Source organism: Scomber scombrus, chromosome 6, assembly GCF_963691925.1.
Source record: "Scomber scombrus chromosome 6, fScoSco1.1, whole genome shotgun sequence".
Lineage (NCBI taxonomy): Eukaryota > Metazoa > Chordata > Actinopteri > Scombriformes > Scombridae > Scomber > Scomber scombrus.
Window position 1 is genome coordinate 28,196,550 of NC_084975.1, and position 23,280 is coordinate 28,219,829.

The window sequence follows — 23,280 nt, forward strand, 5'->3', positions numbered from 1 at the left end:
CATGTACCGTGTCTTGATTTCACAAAACAGATTAAGATACTGTACAAAGGTATAGTGATGTTTTCTGAAAGTGTAAACATGACAAACCAGCCGGCTTTCTTTTGTGAATTTATTGGACACCCAGCAAACTCTGTCACCTCTGTTTTTAACCTGAAATCCTGATCCTAGGACCAGATAGGACCCCTCAGATCAGAGCACACACACAAGACTCACACACATACACACAGGTTTATAATTAGTATCAAGAGTGTACATGTGCAGCTGAAGAAGTCTCACCCACCTATATGCATCTTTGCTGACATAGTCCTTCTGCAGCCACCAGGGCCTCTGAAAAGCTGCATGAAGAATAAAATAGAAAGTGTATGGAGCCTCCTGGTGGCTGAATAAAAATACTACCTTCAGCAATCAATAACTTATATAATGAACAATACACAATAGTAGTTCAGCAACGATGCAAGAAATGGTGGACTTCCCCGGCAGATTCATTTACATGTTTTTATATGAAGTCAAATCTGCCAGCAGTGAAGATTGAACACTCGTGATATTTACTATGTGACTATAGGATGAATTATTTGTTACAGCATAGTGAACTCAAGTAGCTGTTTTTAGGCACACCACATATTGAAGAGTGAGTAAAGACAACAATTCACACATAAAAAATAATACATTTCTAATAGCAAAGCACTAGCGGTTCTTTGGTTGCTACCCATCACTCAATGCAAATTAGACATTTTGACACATTGCTTACTGCATTTCCCTCATGCTACAGATGTCATTTGAGGAACCTCAAGCCATAGCCTTAGTGTGATTATTTCATAAAAAACAGCATCACTGTTTCACTAATGCAGTCGCTTTCAGTTCAATCAGTCAAGAATATGATTTTTGTCATGTCAGCAATAACACATTGCATTTAAGCTTATGGGAGATGTTTAAACATCAGTACCCACAGACAACATTGTTTTTTCATTAACAAAATGGCAATAAATTATTTTTTCAACACTAAGCCAAAACAAGGAGTTGAAAGACACTCAAATGCCCTGGAGAACTCAGAGCAACTGCACTGTTCGCTGAAATGTCTCCGTGTGTTCGTCACTTTGAGCAACACATATAAAAAGGTTGAATAGAGTAGGTTTAAAGACTGATTTTCTATTATTTTGGTTGCTGTCTTTCAAATGATAATCACTCAAATGATGATACTATTGTTTCTATACTGTTTATTATCACTAGGTGGCAGCACCGAGCAAAAAATACTCTTGAAAGAGTCCTTCACCAGATAAAATAACTGCAGCATTTTGTTAAGTGTTTTGTGTTGGCCTTTGGCCCCGTCAGTTAGGTCAAATACTCTTTCCCGTCTGACCCCTTTACTGTCCATTCGTTATATCTGTATGAATAACCGTCCTTTATCGTAAACATAATCTGTAAACATAACATTTGCCGTCTAATACTGAACGAAGAACCCAAAACACTTTTTAGCTGCTGTTTGAATTGCACTTGCAGTGTATGTGTGATATAAAGGTGCATTTCAATGTGGTGTATATTGCAGAAGCACCGTGTAACTTAGTGGTAGTAGTAGCCGAAGTCTTATGGTCAACACTTTAAATTTAAAAGGTGGAGTATAAGGGCACAGCAGTAGGAATGCTGGTACTGATTGTAGCAGACGCACAGCACCACCTCCATGATTTGAAACGCAATCAGGACTCTTCAGATAGCAGTTTCTGAAAGGAAAAAAAGAAAAGTTGACACACAGATGAAGGAGAACACCAAGATGCTACATACGGATAAATGAACGTTGAGGGTGTTAACCTGCTCTCTCAGGGCCTGCATGGATGTGAACTCTATATGCTCTTTCTTTTTCTTGATCCAATCCGGTTCATCAGGGATCAGAAGGGACAAAACCACCTTGATCACGATCAGCACATGCTGCAAAAAACATACACGGTTAAAAAAAGTGTCAAGACAAAAGTAGTTATGTAGCTCTTACTAATCATCGACATCTTCATTTGTTTCCATCATACCTCCAACAAAACAGCCAACAACAGGAAGTTTGTGCTGCTCATCTTGCCCCCCTGACACAGCTCTCGTAACCGTGGTGACAGTATCAGCAGCCAGCAGTTAGTCACGACGGAGACAAAACTCAGGACCTCAAAAGCTATCTGAAACACAAGACAATGACACAAGCTGTTCACCCATAATTGCCTGAGCGGTGACACGATGAGTGCATCTCATTCTCATTTCTGTTGTGCGTTGTGTTTTCTGCTGACCTGCCACACGCCCATGTTCGCCGCAAGGGGGGAAAATGGCTTGCGGAAAAGATTGCAGACCTTGTAGGCGTCCGATCGGATCTCTGTGAGGTTGTTGATGAGAAGCAGCACAGCCGTCAGAGGATACACGCAGGAGAAAAGACTCAAATACCCAAACTGCACCAAGAGCTCGATGTACTCCCCAAACAGGCCCTGTGAAAAAACATGAATCAGTCATACAGTACACTGCCAAACTGCCTTTTAATCCTCGTTTTGATGTACAGCTTCAGTAAATCTTTAAAACTGTTTACACACAGGGAAAACAGGCAGGGTGATTTGGTTCCTGAATTTGTCCTCCTGTGGGTCATCTTCTCTCTCTGTCCTGCGGGGGGCGTTGATGAACCGGTCCACCAGGAAGGGTATGACTACCTCTGTCACCTGGTTCACGAGCTGGCTCACTATCAGCAAAGAGGCCAGGCGCTTCACACAGAAAGAGAGATTATATATGTGGTTACTATGGGACTGTATGAACAACTTTAGCAATGAAGACTATGGAACAGACAGCCTTTTGTTGGCATGACCAAACAATCTGACGTCAGTTCATTGGGGAAGAGGAGGTATCGCAGCAAACAGAGCAATCAGAGCAAGCTAAAGCCGTAGCTTTTGACTTGAAGGTGGGTTTTTACATGTGTTCATCTCAAGTTTTGGAACTTGAACAATGAACTTGAACTTTGAATATTATAACAGTATATAAATGATATGAAAATCACAAAAAGCACATTATGCATCCTTCAAATTTTTATTTGGTTGTTGTCATTAGTCCTGTTTCCATTAAGGAAGTTCCTGGTAAAATTTAGGAGGCGGGACCTTTACAGAAACGTCCTCTCACTCTGTCCTCTAGGCAGTTGTGTCTCCATAGCAGAGTAGGACCCGGTTAGTACCCATCGGACTCTGACCGTGACATCACCGAGGCGACGCGCCGAAAGCATAACAAAAAAAAGACAAAGAGGAGGTAAACATGAAAGGAACTGAGGTGGTTGCCGAGTTTCTGGTTTGTGTGTTTGTGTAAATTGTGGTGGACGCCACAAACTTTTTCCGGGAGTGTAGACGCTTTCTACCACTATTCTTCTTCTGCTGGGTTTTAAAAATGCCGCTTATTTTGGTGCTTTCTGTTGACGTCAAACTCAAGCCCCTCCCAGGAATTTGTTCGGGGGGCGCCCCGAGGCAGATTGTCCTTCAGGGGAGATTCCTGCTATGGAGACACACGCCAACGAAACCGGCCCCGTAAAATTACTCAGAAGTTCCTGCAGTGGAAACGGGGCTATTATCTCAGCTGGGCTTAAAAACATTTCCAACGTTTCAAACAAAGTGTGTGGACGGTGAAAGACTTGGACAACAAAGGTCTAACACTGTAGAGGTGCATTGATTTGATATCGACCTGTGTAAGGGACAAAATGTCAGGATATTGCTGCACTGATTTGCACAATTTTGCAACTGTCTCATGCACGTTCCTCAATGTCATAGTAGTGTAAAATCGAATTATCAGCAAACCACTTTAAAGACACAACACTGTCCTGTGAGGAGTGGAACAATTGCTGAACTCAGCTTTTACCTTACGGAGCAGAGACACATCCTGCTTGAAGAAGGCAATGTGTAAGAGCACTGCAAAGTAGTTGAAGAAGGTGAACTGAAAGGAAGAGAGAGAAGAGACAAGTGAATTACCCTGTTGCGGGAAAAGGATGTATGGTATGAGCTAATGTTTCAAGAGGGGAAACTAACCACTAAGACTTTGGCTGTTAGATGGTTCTGAAAGGCCGACTCTTCTCTGTGGTTTTCTAAAGGGACACAATGAGGGTTCATTGGATTTCCATCAGCATTATAAAGAGCACTACTGGTATCATTGTATTCATAAATTCCTGAGTCTTCATTCTCCCTCTAGTACCACCTGTACTTCACTCACCGTATTCAGTAAGAGACAGTGCCACTCTCTTGTAATTATTGGCTAGCATGTTTGTATAGATGATGTGAAGCACAGAAGGCATGTAGAGCAATGTCTGAGTCAGCAGGGAGTCCCAGTCCTGGTGTAGCTGTTTCACCTGGCCCTCCCCCCAGTAGAAACAAACCATACCCAGTACCACCAACCCTGCAGGAGGAGATATGACAGTAAAGGAAAGGAGAGGTGACAAGGGAGGCAGAGCTGAGAAAAGGCATACTTCCGCTGCTAAGTGCTTTTACATGTTTTCACACTTTGGTTGAACTTCCTCCTCAAATGACATTCAATATCACTTCATCTTTTACTCGAAGCATCACATAAAGTAGCAGATTCAATTCAAGCCCTACCTAGAAACATTCCCACCACTGGGACTGAAACCAATGCCATGCGGAGATCTCTCTGCCATTCAGGAAACAGCGGCTCCACGCGACCTGTAACAGGGTTGACACCGAGGTCACCATGGAAACCAGGCCGGGGCTCTGCAAAGCGCTCAGCAAGGTGCAGGGTCCCCCAGCGGTAGGACAGGGAGGCGCTCCGACGCTTCCACAGCTCAATAACCACCGTGGACCACAGCATGCTGAACACAGCCTGGATGATGTGACCAGGTCCTGCGTCATCGTCAACGATCGTGACCTGTGAGCCAGAGACTGACTCCACCATCTCCTTCTGAACCTCACCTGTCATGAATAAAGGAAACTTAGTGTCCAATTAGTTTGCCTTTCCCCTTACAACTACACTAGACATAAATACACCATCCATCAGCCCAAGAGGAGAGAGTAATGAAACAATACTAATTCAAACTGTTTCTTAAATGTCATAAACATTGAGGACCACCCATTGTACAATGTATTTAGTGAGCTGAAGAACTAGGTCAGTGAGGTCGTTCAACAAACACTGTTGTTGACTATCGAATGTGGTTGATGTGGTGCCTTGAACGTATCTTGTACTGCCTGAGTCTTGTATGTTTCCTTCCTGTATGTTGTCTGTCTTTGTGTAAGGGTGACGTTCAGTTTAACGCTCCTGTTATCTTATTATGTTACTGATGAGCAGTCTGGTTATATCTCAGTAGCATAACTGATAATATTGAAACAAAAAATGGACATCACTCCAATAAAGGCAAATCTAGACTTGGTGAATATGTTGTAGGAGTTTTGTGACATGTCATTTTGAGAGACTTGTTGCATGGGCTTTTGCATAGCTAGAAATTAGCATGCTAAATGATACTAACATTTGCATGTAAATGCTGTAATAGCCAGGTTTTAATTTATTTTTTATAAATCCCTAAGAAGTATCGCAGTCTCACAGGTCTAGCATAGCACACTTTCAGGTATCGCTGCTCTCGTCTCTTTGTCAACTTTTGTTTTACAGCATCAAACACCAGACCTTAGTGTTATATATACATGACAGTTATATGAAGTTTCCTGATATGTCTGTATTCAACTTATTGAATCTTTTAAAGCTGGAACTGCATCACCTTGCCACATATTAGGGCTAACATTAAAAAATTGCCTCGTGCAGCTTTAAGTTACTTAGGTTTGAACAAGTTTCTGATGATGATTTTGTATGCTGAATGCAGCATAAATGCTATTCGCTGCATCTGTAAACATTAATAATCATAATCATAATCATACATGGTCAACTGTGTTAATAGAAATCGGGACACCTACCGGAGAAGTATGTGATGGTCAGGCCCAGTATCGCTGGTGGCAGCAGGGACCAGGTATAGAATTCAAGGAAGCTGAAGTAGAAGGCCACTGGGCTTCCAAAATATGCATTGACGGAATCTGTGTAAAGTAGAAACAGAAGTGTCAGGTTTACGTGCATGCATGGTTCATGTGTCTTACAGTACACGTGCAGAAAATGGAAGCTGTAACCAACTTTCCACTCCAACACCCACCCAGCCATGTACTGACAATTCCTCTCAGGTAGCATCAAGAAATGAGACTTTGACCGTATTTGGATCTGCTTCTGCATTCATGTAATGTATTAGTGCGTATGTGTGTGGTGTGTTTCCACCCACCCAGCGGCTGAGCCAGTTGATTCCCAGAGTACCAGGCTTCACTGAGAGCTTTCAGTTGGTCATATTTATGGAGTGGCAAGGTGTCCACAATCACACCGGCTGACCTCATCTTCTGCCCTGCAAAAGCGTTCAAAAAGCGTCACTTTATCACAACAGCACTCCAACAAACAGTGACTTGAGAATATGAGTGAAGCAGGGACAGATTTGCAAGTAAGCAATAACTAAACCACACATAAACAGACATACACACACACACACACACACACACACACACACACACACACACAGCTACATATGCACACACCCCCATGTATACACCACAGACACTGAGGCTGATGCTGAGTGAGGCATTTTCATGATTGAATGTGAGGAGAGAAGAACAGCTGAGATCAGCATAACAGGATACACATAGTACAGCTGGATACTGGCTGAATGTGAAGACAGCAGTAAACAACAAATATTTACCACATTGCTGTCAGTATGTCCCAAAAAAATATACACACCGTAATTGATGGTTAAATCATTATAAATATGACTTGGATGAGAGTCTACAACACAAGTGATAAGTGCACTGTAAAAAATGCTTAAACAAAGTTAAAAGTTGATTAAAAATACCAGATTTGAACACAGACAGACATCTCAGTAGTATCACTTGTTTTATATCTCACGTGTTCGTGTTCTTGTGTTGCTTCTATGCTTTGGTAAGCCACTTTTTCACTGATTCTATTCTGTTCTATATGGTAGTGAAAACACAGTGAGAGCACTCACAGATGTTGTCTCTGTGTTGCAGTGTGTAGTTGTCAGGCAGGCCAGGTATTCTCAGGTCCCTCTGTGCCCTCAGACCATCCAGCTCATACTTCACTATATACTCTCTCTCCGCCAGTGTCAGGAACGCCTCCATGTTGTCTGTCACACATGAATAGATACAGATACATGGATATAGCCTGCAATGCATGAATACTAGCACATACAAAAAATAAAATATATATGCTACTATCACAGTTTCTTTAAAAACAAAACCATCCTAAAATATTACTCTTGAACTGCTGCAGGTAGTCAGCAGAGGTGTGGTGTATGACATTACATGCAACACCTGTAGGGATCACTACATCGATGGAAGAGACTGAATTAACAGTGGAAACAGAAAACATGAGTCTGTAAACAGCGACTTAAAGTCACTTCATAGACTGGGCAGGGTTCAAAGGTCATTGACCTGACATTAGTGGACAGACATTCACATCAGTGACCATCTCTCAACAGAGGAAACAATCACCATCTCCCCTTTATACGACCCCTGTTATCATATGTCAGAATTCCATATTGTAGTATACCATCTCCATGAGAACTCCAGTGATGAAAGCCTTGCGATTTGGCTGAAAGCTCCAGAAAAATCTAATTCACCTACTTGTGTTGTGATGAGAATTATTCGTCAAAATGACCAAATCTGAAAATATATTTAAGGATAACACAACTGCTATGAAAACAGCCCTTCTACTCTCCATGATTTATTTATTTTATTTAGTCTCACAGGTTTTGAAGCTCCTTTCTTTCCTTCAGCAATTTCTTGCCAGACGGTTTGAGAAACAAATTTCTACGAGTAAGATTTTTTTTTATTTTAGTGTAATTTTTCTTAGATGATGCTATTTTAATCATAATAATGACCATTTTCACTGGTAAAAAAAATTATATATATACATATATATCAAGAAAATATTATAATGGTTGTATTATAATGGTTAATCTAACAAGGGGCCTTTATTGCTTCTCTCTTCTTCGACTCCTTTCATCTCTCCGCTGTCACTGCCTAATAAAGGCATAAAATGCCCCCATAAAATAGGTACAGTGCACATACATAGTCTGATACATATGCAAAGTAACACACCATGAAACATAATGTGAAAAACTAAATGTCCCCTTTTCATGACATGATAAAGCAGCCCTGTTTTCAAACAACCCTGTTGGGTGTTATAGTTAATAATTAATCTTGCTTGAGAAGTTGGAACATTTTCTCAACCGATTCGTTACTAAACATAGAGATGCATAGTTTTTACTGCAGCAAGAGTACTCTTTGAAGACAGACAAGGAATGGAAAAATACAACATAACTGAACTTTGTATTGTTTGCACCTGCTGGACTGTTTGAACATGTGCCATTTTATGGCTAAGCAACAGGATGCTACTTTTTAGATCAGGAGGATGAATGTAATGATTAAAAGTATTAAATGAACAATAAGTAACCTATTATATTTATACTATACACCTTCCTGTTTGTTGAAATTCTGATACAAAAAATGAGTAACTTTAAATTTTAACATGATGAAACCTTAACCATAATTTTTGACGGAATTTGTGTTGCTGTACCTGAATCTTTAAAGTGTTCTCTGTCATTGTAGGAGAAAGCCTCCATGTCCCCGCTTTGGTAAGTCTTACATAGACCCAACTCTTCGGTGGCCCGTAGTAACGTACAGCGCGGGGCAGAAACCATGATGATGTCACCACTGGCGTCCTCGCCTGGGTGGGCCAGTAATGCTGCACCTGGGGTTGCATAGTGGAGTAAAGAGGAAATATTGAAGCTTTTAATAAAAAAGAGAGCATGTCCTTCAGAAACAGGAGAGCTAAATAAAAATGGTTGTCATCAGCAAAGCGATGATAACGTAAGAGGGGGAACCAAAATGTAGGGGTGTACGGCATTATGGTCGAAACAAAAGACTCAATGATATTAAATGTAAAAGTACCAGACAAATCTAGCAGGTCTAGACTAGGCACAGGATTGCTCACAGAGAAATTGCTTGTTTCAGAGGTGTGTATTTAGTCAAGGAGTGGTTGCTTACAGATGGAGGTGGGAAGATAAAAAGGGATGGTTATGAGGATGATTTAGCAAAGAGGAAAAGAAGAGACAAAGTGTAAATCTTTCAGGCTAAGCAATGATATGGATGACTGTGACAGTGATATGAAATGCATGTTATTAAACATTCATCATTGATCTTTCCATTTTTGTTTTCCTTCACGTAGTTATAAAGGAAAATTGTGGTCATTTTAAATCTGGTTTTTATCGTCATAAGTGTTGCCATTCTGACTAAAGGTTAATGCTAACCTCTGCTGTTGAGACCTGGATTATGCTACATATGAAATGATAAATAACAAGAAGAGTAAAATCAGAAAAAAAAAACGGAAAAAAGTCTAAGCTTTACAGCTCATAAGGAATGGTGTTATAAAATAGTTTTGTATTTTTTTAAATTATGAATCAACACAACCATGAGAGGACCTTGAACATACAGTCATAATTGTACACAAAAAATAGAATCACTAAAGAAAAACTGGTTGTTTGCTAGCTGGCTAGCCAAACAGCTACTTTGGTTAGCCAAACTTTTGCTAGTTAACTGTCTGGAAGTACATTCCTGTGCAGTTAGCTACCACAGCTAATTCAGCAGTATCATTTCTGTATTTACTTAGACTCTGGTTGATTTATATAAATCTCCAGACATGTTTTAAGACATTTTAAAATATCTTCAATAATAATTTGGTCTGATATGGTTTTTTAACAAAATGTTACTTTGTTAAAAAAAAATCTATTCCTTTTTTCTCATTGGAAATCCAGATTCTATATACAAATATGTTTCATTTCAAAAGTTGAACTCCTGGACACAAGATGTTTGATACTTCACTGAAAAATCCATTCTCAGCTTGTGTAAGTTCCATGGGCTACTGGATCAAGATTGACTCCGAACTAATTGTGATGTCACAAATCAAGCTCATAGGTACACACCTTAAACTTAAAGTGAGCATGAAAAAACTTGCCCAGTCAGTAGATAAATGTGACAACATTCTTCAAGTGTCAAGCGCTGCATAGTGAGGCTCACACATCCAAATGAAGCAACAATAAGCAAAACACATTTTTGAGTAGAGGGGGACTTTAAGCATATTTGGAAAGCTTAAGGAGGCTCCCACTAGTTGTCCCTAATGTACGTTTCCCCTGAATGTTGTTGAAATCATGTAATACCTCACTGTCTGGTAGTACCATATTGTATATCCTTCATTGGCTTGCTCTGACACTTTTGAGTCAGTTACACCAAGTACATTTTTCAGAATCATGTTTTTTATGGCTGCAAAAAATGGAAATATTCTACATAAATGTCTTGTGAATAATTTTATACACATTCCCCAGTATATTTGGTATAAAAGCAAACTGAATTGTGGCTGATTATTAGGTTAAAAATGCATGATCCATTCATAAAGTAGTCAGAATATTGAAATGATACGTTTAGCTGCAAAGAAATACATGTAGACATAACTATGTTTTTGTTTTGGTTATATATATTCTCTGTTCTGGTTAAACATAAGCTACCTTACATTAACCAAGGACTCATTGAACTAAATGTATCTGATCTTCCAACTGGCATGTACTGTAAATGTAAATCAAATGTTTAAGTGTGAGAAACCTTCCAGGCAATGATTCTCTTGTGTAATACATTTCCAACAAGAGAATGACAGAAAAACTTGATTTGCGTGTTTTTTTGCAAGGCTGAGAGAAAAGTGACCTGTGCTCTGCTATCTGAGCCCTTACCTCCATCATTCTGAGGAGTTCCAATCAATCTGAGAAGCCACCTCTTGGTTTCTGGGCGAACTTTTTCCCCAAGCTTCACCACAACTAATGGCTCAACTTGCTCCGACACACAGCAGGGGCAGCTGACTTTAGTCCAGCCTGGTCCGATGCTGGTAGCGCTCAGTTTGCCCAGAACCTTTTCCTCAGGAGACTTATCCTCTGTCTGCTGGGCTGTGTTACTACTGCTGCTGCCTCCTCCACCTTCATCACCACCTGCCTCACTCATGGTGACACTGTGAAGAAATGATCACAAAAACAGTTGTAGTTTGCTATGGTGCAGCTCCAGTCTGCCAGTACTGGAGCTTTTTTCTTCTCCATCATTGCAATGTCCCAACAGAAAAGTTAAAAGATCCAACACCTAACTGACACTGGCCCTATAAAACTGACAAATGCTTGCAATAGTATCTCAACATTTACAGAAGAAGTACAGCACAGTAGAAAATGAAAAAATATCAAAATAGTGCCATGAGGCATAAACTTAATGTTAGCAAGGACTTACAGTATCTACCTGCTGTCAGGACTCTTTGCAGTGCAGTGCTTGTAAAACTGCCTCCTGACACACTTCAGTAGCTCTATTATAATGCATTATTTACATACTTGAATGCAGTCATGATGACAGTTTTCTGAATTTGCATCACCAGTTATTACATTATAACATCATTATAACCCTGTCATAGAGATCTTAGGTTTGCATTTGAGTCTGAACATGCAGAAACTTTATGGGATGAATATGATGTCATACTTTAAAAAAGGAAAGGTTGAAACTCAGTGTTTGTGTTCATGCCTCTCCTGTTCTGCTGTCTTGTGTGACTGTATGCTTCCTCCAAACTAGACAGATGCCTGCAGCGGAGGGGACAATGGCTCGTTTCAAGCTGTAAGGAGGATGAGCTCTCCTCTTAAAAGACAACAACAAGCTGGCCGCCCATTGCTATCCGCTTGACAAACTGCCCAAAATTATGCAAGCCTTCACAACTCACTGTCAATATTGCAAAACTTTTTTTTTTTTTTTTGATTTCAAGCTGTCAAAAACTGATTTTCAATCTCTCCAAGCTCGCTTTTTCTGTTTCAAAATATGATATTCATCACATACAGTTGCAGCTATAATTTTCCAGGAATCTGTATGCTGCACTGTCATTCAGGCTACTTGCTGCAACTTTAAGATATGAATCTTTTATAAATGTTTCAGTTCCTCGAGAGGAAGCAGCAGTCATTCTAGTAGCAGCTGCACATGAGAAACTTCCTCTGACTGAGAAGATACACAGAAATACAGAGACACACTGGATTTCAAGAGAGAAACAGAGCTAGGGCTGATAATAGTACACTTCCTGTTGTTTTATTAAAACAGAGTGACATAAAGGGCAAAGGAGAGGATGAGTCAGGAAATACAGCACCTGGCAGGGCGTTGATGATGAGGATTTAGTCTCCAGTCCTACAGCAGGCCCACAGCCCCTGCAAACTCCTGTTTTAACACACACACACGCACACACACACACATACACACAAAAACATGAAGACAATATCCATTTAGTTTCCCTGAAAGGAAAACAGAAACAACACAATCTCTCTGCCAGGACTCACCCAGCTTCAGCGTGTGGATCCTATCAGCTTTCTATGTATGTGTGTCTGTCTATATGTGTGTATGTGTGTGTGTGTGTGTGTGTATGGCTGGAATGCGGAGGAACTTCCCCGAGACTGCAGGGTGTGGAGGGTTGTTTAGTTTTTATTCAGGCTCCTCCCTTTGCCAGCCCTCTGCTTTAGTGCTGCGGCTGCTGCTGCTGCTGCTCAGGGTCCTACTGCTCCACGCCAGATATTTGGGACAACTACAGTTTGGTTTGAAACTTGGACAAAATTGCACTGCATAAAGTGCTCTATGTCAGTGGAGGTTCAGGGGCCCCCACATGGGATCACAATATGAATCTAAGGGGGTCACAACATGATTACTGCTCAAATTAGTTTTTACTTTTTCTTTGATTTCTTTCTTGTGAAACACTACATGTTTTAAAATATTCAAATAAAAGTCTGGGAAGGGAGATTACTCTTTGGATGAATTATTCACAACTGTGTAGTGTATACTATATATAGATACGTGTATACACCAATCAGTCACAAGAGGGGAGGGGAAGAAATGGCACTAGGGTGCAGATGACTGAAAGACCAAGACCAGTACCAAATTGTACTCTACCGTATATATATTGGCACTAGGAGTCACTAGAGTCACACATTTGCATATCCTAGACATATCCTATCAAGACATGGACTCAGCAAGACCACTGAAGGTGTCCACCAGTGTTTGGCACCAGATCCTTTAAAGGTGCAGTGTGTGGGATGGATAGTGGCATCTAGTGGTGAAATTGCAGATCGTAATAAACTGCATACCCCTCCCCATGCCCTTCCAAGCATGTAGGAGAAGCTACAGTGGCCGAGAAACTCGACAGGCCCTCTCTAGAGCCAGTGTTTGGTTTGTCCATTCTGGGCTACTATAGAAACAGGGTGCAACATGGCGGCCTCTGTAGAAGGGTACATTCTCCATATAAAGGGCTCATTCTAAGGTAACTTATTTTCAGGTGATTATATACTAATTAAAACATACTTATGAATAGCTAAAGTCAGGTAACCTTCATCAGGGTGATTTTCTCAGCCTTGGCAGCCTGCATAGGCACATGAGACATGATACACTGATTTCATAAAACCAATTTTAACATGTAAAATAGTTTGTGTCCCTTCAAAAAGGACACTTACATGTATAATAAACATGGACATTGAACAATAGACATATATTTGCATTTGTACAGACATTTCAAATTGCAAAATAATAGCTATAAGGAAAACAGATTTGCAAGATATTATTTTATGTTAGTGCATAATTTAGCACAAGGAAATGTTCATTTATGGCTTACAAGCTGTTGTTCTCATCTTTATCATATAAATATATAAAAATAAGATCTGCGTGTACTTCATTTCAACAGGAATGTTTCACTTTGCCATAGGGCCTGACCGACACTGGATTTTTGGGGCCAATGCTGAAACCGATATTAAGGAGTAAAAAATTCTGATATCTACATAACTAAATAATAAAAAACATTTAAACACATTCAATGAATGCAAATGCAAACTACTTATTGTATTACTTTATTTTCCTCTACTTTCTCTGAAAAGAGATTCAGCATGTTATTTTACATATGTATGAATGTTTGTATTTATTCAAACTAGAAAAGCTGATGAAAAACGATTTTCTGGTTGTATTTTCACCATTGTCTACATATTTATGTGGATTGATTCAATTTGTTCTGCTTTGGTTCTGAGAGGTGTTGAGTGAGAAGAGACATTTTGAGGATCCATCAGTCACTATGAAGACCTCCTGCTATCCAGTCAGGTGTTGGCTTCTGTGAGGCGGCGCTACAGGAGAGCTGCGTTAGAATTTCTCATCAGGAATGACTGTGCTGAAGGGGAAATCCCACAACATGGAGCTGACTCCAAAACCTGCAGAGACAAAATTAGATCAGACAAAAGACAGAAACAGGGAGAATCAAGTCTAAAAATCAAACAGGTTCTCTCCCTTTTCCTGCACTCACCTGCTCTCTGGTGTTCAAAGTGGTGTCTGAGGTGGTAGGCCTTCAAGCTGTACATGTACGAGCCTCTCTTTGGAGAACCGTGGTGATGGTAGTAATGGATCATGTCGTACACAACATAGCCCCACAGTGCTCCAACAAATATGGATATCCCGAGGATCTCTGGAAGCAAGCTGCTGAGCATCACATAGAAACTTCCCACCACCAGGGAGGCCACCACGGGTGGAAAGACCAGCCGGGAACCATCAAACGGAGACTGTGGAGAAAAAAGTTTGATCTGTGGGGTTAAAAAGCTGAATTCATTCACACAAACACAATACTGTATGTTACTTTTCCTACTTTTCAATAGAATGAAATAACTGTTCTTACACATGGAAAGTAAATATTCTTCAGACCAGAAAAGTTTGAGATATTGAAACAATGTGGAACATGGAGAAAGCTGTTTAATTAATTATTAGCTCTCTTTTGTGCCCAACACTAGTCTAGTTTTATGATTAAACCATGTTTATGATCAGTTTTATGATCCTGTTCCTCATGGTGTGTGTACCTTGTGGTGCTGTCCGTGCAGGAGAAAGTGTAGCGTGATGAGGTAGTAGTTATGAGCTGGCATTTTCATGTGAAAGACAAAGCGATGGAGGCAGTACTCGATGAATGACCACAAGAACATGCCCATCGAAAAGAGCAGTGGGAAAGTGTACTTATGGATCAGGATGTGGACATCTGGGAACACACATGAAAATTATGAGAACAAACATGTATGTGAGTGCGTTGGAAGTGAAAATGAAATTGTGTGGGAGTCTCTGGTGAATGTGTATCCATCATGCAAGCATGTGTGTTACCTGAAGTGAGAGGTAGGCTGGTGGTGCCCTTTGCCAGCGAGGTGTAGCAGTACCAACTGAGATAAAACACAATAGGAAGCCAAACCACTGGTACCCAGTACCTGTAATAAGAGAGCATATAACAATATGGTCACACTTTCAATCTTCCTATAAAAATGTCATATTCTTTGTATTTGTTTCATATCATAATGAATGGGATGGAGCTGGAACACTGACGGTGCAGCCACCTGAAAATGGAGCTCCAATGCCCATTCAGATGAGCTTGAGTACCCCTTCAACAACACAACCGTTTTTATGGACTCTCAGTTAAAGCACTTTGTGTTAGCTGTTATAGCTGACTCAGTTTAGAGGGAAACAGCAGAAAATAGGATAAACCTCAGCCTCGCATCATTTTGTTTGCCATGCTTATGGGTTTATTGGAGATGAGAAAAACTACAGTACTTTAGTGACTTATATTAAACTCACCACATATATATGTTTTGTAGTCATTTTTTAGTTATTACATATGTTCTTATGTGGACACAACCAGGTGTTGTAATGTAACATCCAATGAGACACATGCCTGTTTTGTCTACACAATTGAATTCAGCTTCACACTCCATCTTACCCTTACTCATGAAAAAGACCCCAAGATGCCTGAACTCCTTCAGTTGGGCCAGTAACTCACTCCCAACTCAGAGGAAGCAGTCCACCATGGCCTCAGACATGGAGGTGCTAACTCCCAGTGACTGGTGTGTTGAAAACAACAGAATCACATCATCTGCAAAAAGCAGAAAAGCAATCCTGAGGTCCACAAACCAGTCAGCCTTCGCCCTCCAACACTTTGAGATTCTGTCCATGAAAATCACAAACAGAATCAGTGACAAGGGACAAACCTGGTAGGGCCCAACACCACACTGACATGCTACCAAGAATGCGGACACAGCTCTCACTGCTGTCAGGCTTGGGGATAACGGAATACATGTAACGGCATTATGTATTTAGGATACAATAAAAAGGTAACTGTATTCTGCTACAGTTACAGAAAAAAAAGATGTAATCTAATTACAGGTATATTTTGTAAAAATGGGAATTATTTAGCAGGATTACAAATTTTAAAACACATTTTACAATAAAGAACTTTATACTACCATGCACTGTAAAAGTCCCAAACGTGAGCAGAGCAAAAGCGAGAAGGAAAATGATCTCTCTGATCCACAATGGTCTGAGTAGAGGCATGATCCGTGCCGCGGGCGCACGTACACACACTTCACACACACATTAAACTTAAAAGTTGGCGGGGATGTTTGTTACACACTGTTTCACTCCCAAAGACTCGTCGTTAAAAGAGTTGATAACAGCTTGATGACAGCTTGTAGCGCATATTACTGCTCTCCATTGATATGACTGTGTGTGCGTAACGTGTTGACCTGACAATGGTCTGTTGCACATTTACACAGATCAACTGTTACACACAAACTCGGGTTTAGATGGTGGGATTGTTTATAATAAAGCAGAACTTATGGATGAACCCTGAGCTCCATCAGCATCCCCTATGACCGCCAAAGGACACGGTCGTAAGCCTTCTCCAAGTCCATAAAGAATATGTAGACTGGATGTGGGAACTCCCATGACCCCTCAAGTATCGTTGCAAGGGTGAAGAGCTGGTTCACTTTTCCAAGGCCAGAACAGAACCCACATTGTTCCTTCCGAATCCAAGGTTGGCCAATCGGCAGTAGCAAGTAGAGACTCAAAGAATGAGATTGTGGATACAAGCAGCCTAAATGTGTTTCTTTTGGAGAGTAACTGAGCTCAGCCTAAGAGACAGGGTGAGGCTCTTGGACATCCAGGGGTGGCTTGCAGTAGAGCAGCTGCACTTTTACATCAAAAGGAGCTGGCTGTGGTGGTTTGGGCACCTGGTAAGAATGCCTCCTTGACACCTCTGGAGGTGTTCCAGGCATGTCCAACTGGTAGGACATATTGGGACAGACCCAGAACACACATGTCTTTCCCGACCTGGAAACTTCGAGGCCGGAGGGCATCCCAGTCGCAGATGAACAATGAAAAATGGATGGAATGGTTGGGTGGATGGATGGACAGATGGATGAACTGAAATCATGTTTGTGATTGGGTAAACATTAATAGTGTTAAACATTTAATTATCTTAATTTTTATTTTATCATATTCTCATCAGTAATATAAGAGCCTGTCTTACCAGGGAGTCTTGCTGCTGGCCTCCAGGAAAGAGTTTCCAAACAGTCTGATAGGCCTGTTGACCGGCTGGTGAACCCATTCGTCATATTTCTCTCTGAGGTGGCCTACCTGCCATAACAGGGGCTTCCGCCAGTCCACCAAATCCTGACAAGACACAAACAATGAAAAATGATCTGCTCAGGTAAATGTGACAGTGCTGAAGAGAGCACACAGTGTTTTATCAAAAGAGGTACATTGACACAATGACTCCAGCAGGTGGCAGGAGAGAGTGTCAAACTGTTCGGGCACTAGTCAAACTAGTCTGTGACAGCTTGTGTGTGTTTGCTGGTGTATCCATGTTTCCATGTTACATTAATACTAAACCAAATCCTAACTCGAGTCTTAACACTAGAAAATCTTCCAAAATCCAAGACAGTTGGTCCTCATCAGTATGGACATGTTCATTCACATATATTGATACGCAGGTATAACAGCTCATTTATTCACTGAAATCACGCTCATGTGATTAATTTAACTGACAAGTGTTTTTCCACTAAGTGCAGACATCCTCAACATACCAGCTCCTCATGCAGCACAATGATAGATTTAACTAGAAGCTTGCACTCAGTAGACTGCAGGTCTCTGCCAGCTATGTACGAGGACATGTATCTCCTCAGTTTTCTTTAATCCTCATATTGTGTTTTAACCCATTTTCCAAGTTTAGATGTGTGAAACATACTTCTAATTTTTTTCCGATCAAAACAAGGCATAATTACATCCTCCACAATGGCCTGCTGAATACAATAAAGCACTTTTTTTTCTAAATGCCTATCCATCTGTTGTGTTATGGGTCATGTTTGACCCGTTGTGGGTTGTTAATGCAGAGAAATAGTAAATGTTACCAAACTCTCATGAATAACACAAATTATAGAAAAACAAAGATAACATAAGGAATAAAAATCCTTTAGAATAATATAATAATAATGTGTAATATTATTAAAATTGTGTTTCATGCCAAAAAAAGGGCTTTGACTTGAATTCAACTGTAGAGTAGCACACAGCAAATATGATTACATGCACCCCATGCACACACATATATATAGACACACACACATACACATTGACCTAAGTCACTTTTGGGGACATTACATATACTTAATTTATTTCCTCGAAACGTACCCTAACCTTATCCTTATCCATTGACCCAAAAATCAGCATGTTCTGAATTGACAACATGGCTTTTGTCCGTAAGTAGAAAACACACGCACACACACACACACACACACACACGCTGATTGTCGGAAATGGCTTTTGCTCCAGTTGTTCATCACACAAGATTAGCTATGGACACACACACACACACACACACACACACACACACACACACACACACACACACACACACACACACACACACACACACACACACACACACACCTTGTCCAGGTCCACAGAGCTGAGTGGGTTGTACTGGGAGTTCCTGTCCACCTCTTTCACTTTCTCCTCTGCCATCTTCCCTGCTGTCTCTTCACTGGTCTTCCTCCTCTCTCTCAGAGTCTGAAGCAGAATAAGACAAAAACAGATGTGATCAGATGTGAGGAGATGGACACGTGAATGTCTATTTTGTTCCTCTTGTAAAGAAAGGTGGTGATAGCGGATGTCCTCATGTTTTTAGGTCACTGCATTGTCACTGGTTAAGAGGAAATACAATAAACCCACATTCTACTTTGCTACACACCTCTACAGTCAAAATATACAACTCAGTCACACAGTCCATTAGATTCAGTCTAACTGTGCTTTGCTTTTCCCTGTAGAATGCATGTTACAGCCTCATTAATATGTTATATACTATATGGTTATAGCCACATGTGGCATATACCCCCATGTCTAAATGAAACATGTGACTGGTTTATACCTTGAAGAGTCTATACTGCAACTATAGAATAAGGATGATAGGGTGGCAATTATTTCTATTATTTTTTGACCTGACAATCTTTTTCTCTAGTAAGTGGTACAACTTTCAAATCTATTAATTAAATGTTCAAAAAAATTCTCTAAGGTGACATCTATGGTATGCTTGATTTGTCTGACCAATACATTTTCACACTGGAGAACCTGAAACTACTGAATATTAATTGATGATCACATTAATTTTCGGTGGATTGATCAACTAATCATTACAGCTTTAAAGGTGTATTCAATCCTCATTATAGAGTCAGACTGTGTACACTCAGCAATGTGGGCTGCAGTTGGAAAGAACACCATGTGAGCCATAACGAGTCAGAAAAAGAAGCAATGGTTTGTTCAGTTGAGGACCGGTTATTACGTATATGATAGAACCATTTAAGGAGGTCTAATGGATTGCACAAAACTCAAACACAATACATGATATGATTCATGAATGGAAAAAAGGTGTCTTGAGCCCATTTGAATGAAACATTAGTGGTTTAAACACAGTCATTTACTGACATCAAAAGGAAGTGGAGAATGCCTGCCTGCCCCACAGTGCAGTATATCTATAAGGGCACATCCTGCACTTCTGGTTGGTATTCCCACGCATGCTAACTGACGCAAAGTGCAAAAGAAAAAACAAAGTGTCTCACAGTAACTCACAGTAAAGAGAACCCTTCTGCAAAAATGTGTGGTGTCACTCTTGCAGGCTAGCATGGAGGGTGTTGCTAGTTCACGCCCAGTGGTCAGTTACATTGGTTTCCTATTGTGACTGCTCATTTTGCCTCTTCCTGTTTTCCTGTACTCACTAGCATGATAATATGTTGAAGAACAATAACAAATTATATCTTTAGTCATACATTTAAAAAAGATATGAGTGTTTGAAATATGAACAGAGAAACAAAAAGCGGATTATGACAGGAAAAGTTTAAAAAGTGGATGTTTTTTGTTGTTGCTTTTTGTTGTTCTTTCGCTGTTCGAATCCACTGTTACTGAGATAAATCCAAGCTGAATACAGCTGCCTAAAAATAAAGAAAATTCAACCATATTTTGCTGGCATGGTTTGGGTCCACTTGTCCCCTTAGACGGAAGAGTCACTGCAAATCAATACAAAGTTGTTCTGAGAGATCATCTTTATCATCTTATAAGATGAAACAACTCTATCCTGATGGGAGTGGTCTCTTCCAGGATGACAATGCCCCCATCCAAAGGACACAAGGGGTCACTGAATTATTTGATGGGTATGAAAATGATGCAAGTTATATGTTATGGCCTTTACAGTCACCGGATCTCAACCCAAATGAACACCTATGTGATTGCGATTTGCTTGTGAGATTCACGTTTTATATCAATCCTTAACTATTATCTAATGTGACAGATTGACGAAGATCACCGTTGATAATAATTCACTGTGTTCTACAACTGAGGCGGCCACTAGAAACTTGACACACTGCCAGAAACAGAGACTAATAACTTGTCTAGACATATCTCAACGGTCGATAAGGTTTTATTGGTTTTATAACCATACATCTGTAATTGACCTGGAACAAAAAACAAACCACATTTCCTGTCATGGGTGGCATACTTCTGAAACCACAACCTCTTCTCTAACTGAAGTTTGATCTAGATATGAATCAGATCACTGTGTATATTTCTCCATGTGGTCATGACCAGAGTCTAAAATGTAGACATGGTGTGTAGACTTGTAGACCCAGCATTTGTTGTTTGAACAAAACTTTATTCAACTTTATTGCTTCTCCAATATTCTAAAGTGATAAAATTGCTTTTTTTTGTCCAGAATTGTCAGGGTTTGTTTGAACAGAGACTGCAGAGGTTTCCCCAGCTGCCCCCCAGCATGTGATGCAATGTGACATGTGGGAAAGGATCATAAAGTGCATGAAGGTCTTGGCTGCATCCATCATAAGACAGTTTCAAATATAATGGAGTATGATCTAGTAAGAGAACAACTAACATTTTCTTAACTTTTATAATTTTTCATTAGATCATCATTATAAACTGGGACTAATATGTCTTTGCAAACAGTGGGTTAATAGAACAGAACAGAAAATGGACCAATGACAATTTTTGTTTAAATGGTATGAATCAGTGGCTCCCCCCTGCCAGGACATTCAGTAGCGGTAATGAATGCCTGTATAATTCAACGCAATGTGGTCATGAATTTGATTTTTGACAGTTGGCTAAGACAGCCAATCATATTTCGATGAGTGTGCAGGAAAATATCTCGACATTTTCTGGGCATTCACAGCTACTTAGTGAAAACCCAGTAACTCCAAGTCTCTGTTGAATGAGAAAGATGAATTTACTTGTTGCTTTATTTTAGGCCAAATTTGAGAAGAACACTGCAGTATATTTGGCTGAAGATGTTTCTGAAAATCTAGGGTAAGTCCAGACTTTCCATGATGCCCTTCACTTGCCATAAGGAAGCAAGAAAATCATTGATTGCTTCATGAGCACAGTTGTAGTTGCAGCTGAAACTCCTTCCCTCTGTGTCACAGAAACGCCCAGTAAATTCAAGTGAGAAATAAATAACTTTCCACTGCCTTAAAACCACTAATACAAAATAATAAAAACTTTCACACCTGCTTAGCACCCAAAATATGTCATGTTTGACTGCAGTGGAAAACCACTCGTGCCCCATAGAGATGGCAGCCCTGCATGAGGGCAACACTGTCTCTGCACCTCTGGAGCCTGAAGGAACGCTATTCACAGAGGCCGACTTTACCATTAGGCAAGTTAGGCAAATGCCAGGGCCCCAAATAAAAGGACCCCAAACAGCCATAGAATATGTTTAGATATGATACATGCAAAAGGCCCCCAAAGCACTTAAAAAAAATATGCAACTGTATATTTACACTTCAGAGGAAAACACTGTGAAGCATGAGTTTGCATGTTTTATATTTAAATATATATATATATATATATATATATATATATATATATATATATATATATATATATATATATATATATATATATATATATTAATCTCTCTATATTGTATGCTATATAAATATTCAAGCGGGAGAAGGATTACAAAATTGTAATTACTCTAATTACTGTGTGTAGTTTTGGTAACATTTAACACTCAGTAACTACATCCAGCAGTAGAGACATAGCAACAGGTATTTCTCCAGGTGTTTGTATGAATGTGAGGGCAGTGATGTGGGACAGGTGTCCTGGACTCTACCTGTGCCTCATCGCTGTCGCTGTCTCTTTCTCTGTCTCTGTTCAGCTCCCCGATGTAGTACTGTTCCATCCACTGCCGGGCATTCTCTGAGTGCCGGTGCGGGGGTCCCTCCATCTCCTGGCTCACATCCTTACCTGACTTGCAAAGTATCAGAGCCTCCCCTCCAGGATGCATCCGCAAGAAAGCGGTCACGTCGTAAACCCTGGTCCCCAGCAGCACCCAGCAGGACTCCTTGGTGCAGTGGTGGGCCACCTCCCTCTCTGTGAAGAACTGGGGGGATGTGGATGGAGACATCCTGACAGTGGAGATGCAGGCAGAGCGTCCACCTGAACCGAACACAGGAAGTAGAGCAATGTAAACCCAATTCTGCTTGTTATGTTAGATATGATGTTTGTGATGAAAATTTTGATCTTGTATAACTGCTGTTATGTAACCACTGTTAAAAATCACAGAAGGAATTACCAGCCGTTGGATGAGGATGAGGAGTAACATGTAATCTGAAAATGTATGTTACACCCCAGCTTGGGATGGAACAAACGGTATGTAATCATCACAGAAGTAACGGCATCTTATGTAATCTGTTACAAAAAGTTCTAAAAGACTCTGTGACCAGGCATGGCTGCACATGTAAATGTAATTTATTTACACATATAAGTGAGACTAACTATCTATGGCTATGTTCTAGTG

The 23,280-nt window shown here is 40.3% G+C and overlaps 2 protein-coding genes across 3 annotated transcripts; both read right to left on the reverse strand.

The window, feature by feature from the left end:
- Window positions 1–98: 98 nt before the first annotated feature.
- On the reverse strand, window positions 99–12,505 carry ano10b (anoctamin 10b). 2 transcript variants are annotated; one of them, XM_062420535.1, is made up of 16 exons: window positions 12,434–12,505; window positions 12,247–12,314; window positions 10,817–11,088; window positions 8,614–8,787; window positions 7,022–7,159; window positions 6,254–6,370; window positions 5,901–6,017; window positions 4,581–4,910; window positions 4,201–4,383; window positions 4,020–4,075; window positions 3,853–3,927; window positions 2,556–2,720; window positions 2,262–2,453; window positions 2,016–2,153; window positions 1,804–1,920; window positions 99–1,715 (listed from the first exon to the last, which is right to left on the reverse strand). In XM_062420535.1, exons 3-16 carry the CDS (start codon window positions 11,079–11,081, stop codon window positions 1,692–1,694), a joined length of 2,091 nt encoding a protein of 696 aa, XP_062276519.1. In that variant the 5' UTR covers window positions 11,082–11,088; window positions 12,247–12,314; window positions 12,434–12,505; the 3' UTR covers window positions 99–1,691. The 2 variants fall into 2 exon arrangements, with proteins under 2 accessions (XP_062276519.1, XP_062276520.1); XM_062420536.1 differs by having other exon boundaries at window positions 12,247–12,317; window positions 12,434–12,481.
- A 1,762-nt stretch (window positions 12,506–14,267) lies between these two features.
- Window positions 14,268–22,918, reverse strand: LOC133982221 (fatty acid 2-hydroxylase-like). Its single transcript, XM_062421180.1, has 7 exons — window positions 22,594–22,918; window positions 18,873–18,992; window positions 17,458–17,600; window positions 15,264–15,364; window positions 14,972–15,144; window positions 14,428–14,680; window positions 14,268–14,335 (listed from the first exon to the last, which is right to left on the reverse strand). Exons 1-7 carry the CDS (start codon window positions 22,885–22,887, stop codon window positions 14,268–14,270), a joined length of 1,152 nt encoding a protein of 383 aa, XP_062277164.1. The 5' UTR covers window positions 22,888–22,918.
- Between the last annotated feature and the right edge of the window lie 362 nt (window positions 22,919–23,280).